Here is a 4,335-nt window from a genome sequence, read left to right as displayed (position 1 = left end):
TGAGTGTATGATTAATATTTTTATTATACTTGTGCTACGGGTTACTGACTTACATATACTCTCAATGACTCAATGCAACTATATATATCGTCAATAATAATAAAAAAAAAATTAATTAACAGTTGAAGGCATGTGTCTCCGCCAATTTGGAGGAAATCCCTTTCAAATAATGTGTTGATTTCAGAAGTAATAATACAGTAATCAACAAGTCTAATAATGTTCCTTTCATACCTATTCACACTTTTTAAATTGGTTCAAATAATTAATAGTTCCTAGATTTGTCATATATTAGTCAATTATTATATCACCCATTCAATAATATCATCATTATGGTAGTTAATTACGTACTAGCTATAGTGTACTAGTAATATGTTTTGCTTTCATAATCATAATCATGTTCATACTCATACGAGAAAAAGAGTAGTATATAATTCCAATCAATAATTTGACCCCACAGGACCATTAATTTTAGAGCTCAATTGTCTGTCTTTAGTTTATGTCCGCTTCTTTGCAAGTTTAATTTTATTTTAGTACTAATTAATTATCCGAAAATGTTTGGTAACAAAAAAAAATCAGCCAAAATAATCATAATTTGCTTTGTTTAGTATTTATTAATTATTGTAATAATTAATTAATGCTAAATAAAGTAAATTTTAGCTGTTTTTTTTTGTCTACTTAACATTACCCTTAATTATCTGCAGGTTAATCTTAAACTCTAGCCTAGTTTTATTTATATATAGCTTATAATATTTCTCTATCGTATGACCCGAAAATATATAGTAAAATATAAATACCCTTTGTTTGTTAGCATGGCGATTATTTTTCTAATCAAATTAAAATTTATTATGACCGGAAAAGCTGGGATTAATCATCATTATCGTACTATGAATTCCCAATATCCCAAACTGACCTAGAAAACATAATGGCCAATGACAAAGCAATTCGTGTATGTTCAATTAAATCATTAATTGAATAATGTATAGATTCCATTACATTATATATAGGGCAATTTACGTTATTAAATTATTTCATCCTCAATATTACGTAAATGTATTGTTTTCAAATTCAATACGCAAATGCATTGTTTCACTATTTTATATAAATCGCTACTGACAGCAGCGGTTTATGTGTGTGAATGTGTGAGTGTAAACCGCTGCTGGCAGCAGCGGTTTACGTGTGTGTGTGAGTGTAAACCGCTATTGGCAGTAGCGGTTTACGTGTAGTGTGCTGAATGGGACTACCTATATAAACCATGGAGGGGCCAAATGTGGAGAGGTAGAGTGTTATTCACAAATGGATGGGGAGGATAGTTTTGTGGCTCTGGTTCACTGCTCTGGAAAAATTCAAAAGAGCAAAAGGCATGGTGTAAAATTCATAGATAGAGAACCGCTTAGTGTTTTTATCCGATCGTCGAATACGTTGGCAGAGATTAAGTTAAGCATATTACGGAAGCTCGGTACCTGTGGGACGAAGTGGGTAAAAAATTTATTTTACAAGATTCCCATTGCCGTTGTGTCAACTGGTGTGAGATATGAGACCTTCGTGATTGGGTCGGATGAAGACTTGCAGGTCTTGTTTCACTGTAGGCGTAGTTTTCCGGAGGTGAGGATACCTGAGCTGCTTGCGAAGTTGGAAGATGGTGTGGATAGCTCTGGGGCATCGGCACCTAATCCTCAGTCGACCCCAGCTGGTGGTGCATCAACATCGATGCCTGTGGTAGCAGCGGCAGTTCCGAATGCTGAGTCCGAATATGCTGGGGCTGTTCATGCATATATTGCTCCTGTTGTTCCTGATTTTGAATGCGATGCCGGACCGGATCGAGTTGAGAATGCACTGTTTGACGATGATTCGGATGCGGAGCCTGTCGATATTGGTGGGGACAGTGATGATGATATTCCAAGAGGTGGACGTTCAACCCATGGAGGTTCCGGTTCTGGAACACAAGAGTACCCTCCCCACCTCCCTTCTTTGAACTTGGAAGCCATCGGCCAACAGCAGAATGTAGATGCAACATTCGATGGGCAGGAGATGCATGATGGGACACCTATGACTGAATTTCAGATTGGCCAATCTTTCCAGAGTAAAGAGGAAGCCGTGTTGAGTGTAAAAGATTACAGTATTCGGCATGGAGTTGAGTACAAGGTTATGGAGTCCGACAACCTGAAATACAAGGGAGATGCAAGGAGTTTGGTAACGGGTGCACGTGGTTAATTCGGATAGTCATGCGGAAAAAGAAGAGCACATGGGAAGTTAGGAGGTACAACGGTCCGCACACGTGTATGGCCACATCGATATCAAGCGACCACAAGCAGCTTGATTATCATGTCATCTGTGCGAGAATCTATCCATTGGTTCGAGCTGATGCGTCGGTGTCGATTAAGGTGTTGCAAGAGGCAACAGAGGCGACTTATGGATTCAGGCCTAGTTATCGGAAGGTGTGGTTGGCGAAGCAGAAGGCAGTAGCGCAAATATATGGCGATTGGGGGGAGTCATATGCTGATCAGCCTCGGTAGATCCTTGGGGTCACATGCACGATGGAAGGTTCCGTTGCTCTACTGAAGACGTCCCCGGTTAGGGTGGGTGACCAAGTTGATGAAGATAGAGTCTACTTTCATCGGATGTTTTGGACATTCCCTCCGTGTATTGAGGCATTCCGCCACTGTAAGCCACTCGTAAGCATCGACGGAACACACCTCTATGGCAAGTATGGCGGGACATTGTTGTTGGCGATCGCTCAGGATGGTAACTCAAATATTTTGCCTGTTGCGTTTGCACTCGTGGAATGGGAAAATGCAGAGTCTTGGTCATACTTTCTTTCGAACCTTAGAAGGCATGTCACTCCACAGCAAGGTATTCTCGTGATCTCTGATAGACACAACGGCATCAAGGCTGCACTAGAGTCCCCTGATAGTGGTTGGCAACCTCCCCATGCTTATCGGGCATTTTGTATTCGGCATGTTGCTGCAAATTTTGCCCTCACTTTCAAGGGACAGGATGCGAGGAGGTGGCTGGTAAATGCCGTGTATGCGTCTCAGGACGCCACCTCTCAACGAACGCACTAACCAGTGGCTCATCCAACCAGAACCATTGGCTGTTTAGCCTGGCCAAATGGTACAATCCAGCCCTCTCTAAATACGGGATGATCCTTTCATGCATGGACATATTCTGTTGCCGTCTCACACTGTATATACACCTAGTGGGCTGCACAAAACAACAAAGAAATACAAAGTCCAATTAAATTCTCCTATCCTTAAAAAAATTCTCATATCTAACCGGATACAAATATCTTAAACCATCAACAAATTCTCCTATATAAAAAAAAAATTCCCTAGTCACGATAGGAAAAATAACAACACACATACTTTAATAAATAACAGCCAGAAATGTTAAAATATTATAAAACTTTAAAATTTAAAACTTCATATCATACAAATACCCTAACCAAACTAAAATAATTCACTAACATCAACTATCCCTAAACCCTAAACTAAACCAACACCATGTAGCATAACATTCATTGAAAGGATTTGAAATTCAGCTAATTAGTCATATTTATAACTTAACAAGAAAAACTCAAAATACTAAACCAAAACCAGTGAACTAACATCCTAGCATGCGAAGCCTAATTTCAAACTAGTGGGAACAATCTATAAATTCTAATTCGTCTACCTAACCTACCATTTTTCTGACTAACATATGCAAAGCCTAGAAAAAAATAAATGTTAACTAACCTCGTCACCAATAGAACCGGCAATATGCGCAACACCGTTCAGTCGGTACAGGGTCCTGCTTGCCATGATAACTCGCCAGAAGTCGCCGCTGAGATACCTCGGACCCGCTCACAACTTGCTCTGACCTCTCTCTAGAATTTTCTCTCTCTAAAAAACTCCACAAACCATCTAAATTCATAATCCGCGGCTACAACCACGGTTTATATAGGCAAAACACTACACGTAAACCGCTACTACCAGTAGCGGTTTACACTCACACACACACGTAAACCGCTGCTGGCAGCAGCGGTTTACACTCACACACTCACACACATAAACCGCGGTTGGTTGTAGCGGTTTATGCACACCTATATATATAAGGGCAGTAGCGGTTTATATAAAATAGTGAAACAATGCATTTGCGTAATATTGAGGGTGAAACAATTTAATAACGTAAATTGCCCTTATATATATATATTAGTAAAAATTCGTACCTAGTTGTCTTCATGTGAAATTGATATTCGAGAATCATTAGATAACAATCTAGTTAAATATGTTAAATTATCTAATAATTTTTTATTATCAATTTTACATAAAAACAACTGCATGTAAATTTTTACTTTAT

At 39.0% G+C, this 4,335-nt stretch overlaps 2 protein-coding genes across 2 annotated transcripts; one reads left to right on the top strand and one right to left on the bottom strand.

The window, feature by feature from the left end:
• Positions 1,294 to 2,036, top strand: LOC107626776. The gene is made up of 2 exons (XM_021116830.1): positions 1,294 to 1,930; positions 2,026 to 2,036. Exons 1-2 carry the CDS (start codon positions 1,294 to 1,296, stop codon positions 2,034 to 2,036), a joined length of 648 nt encoding a protein of 215 aa, XP_020972489.1.
• On the bottom strand, positions 2,983 to 3,977 carry LOC110269164 (serine/threonine-protein phosphatase 7 long form homolog). The gene is made up of 2 exons (XM_021116829.1): positions 3,732 to 3,977; positions 2,983 to 3,201 (listed from the first exon to the last, which is right to left on the bottom strand). The coding sequence occupies exons 1-2, from the start codon at positions 3,795 to 3,797 to the stop codon at positions 2,983 to 2,985; spliced, it is 285 nt and encodes a 94-aa protein (XP_020972488.1). The 5' UTR covers positions 3,798 to 3,977.

Source organism: Arachis ipaensis, chromosome B02 (genome assembly GCF_000816755.2).
Source record: "Arachis ipaensis cultivar K30076 chromosome B02, Araip1.1, whole genome shotgun sequence".
Classification (NCBI taxonomy): domain Eukaryota; kingdom Viridiplantae; phylum Streptophyta; class Magnoliopsida; order Fabales; family Fabaceae; genus Arachis; species Arachis ipaensis.
Note: the sequence above shows the minus strand (reverse complement) of the source record. Positions and strands in the feature narration are given on the sequence as shown.

Coding starts and splice junctions, on each gene's coding strand:
- LOC107626776 (XM_021116830.1), top strand. CDS start 1,294: ATGGATGGGGAGGATAGTTTTGTGGCTCTGGTTCACTGCTCTGGAAAA.
- LOC110269164 (XM_021116829.1), bottom strand. CDS start 3,797: ATGGCAAGCAGGACCCTGTACCGACTGAACGGTGTTGCGCATATTGCC. Junction 3,202..3,731: donor CCGGTTCTATTGGTGACGAG/GTTAGTTAACAT, acceptor TGTTTTGTGCAG/CCCACTAGGTGTATATACAG.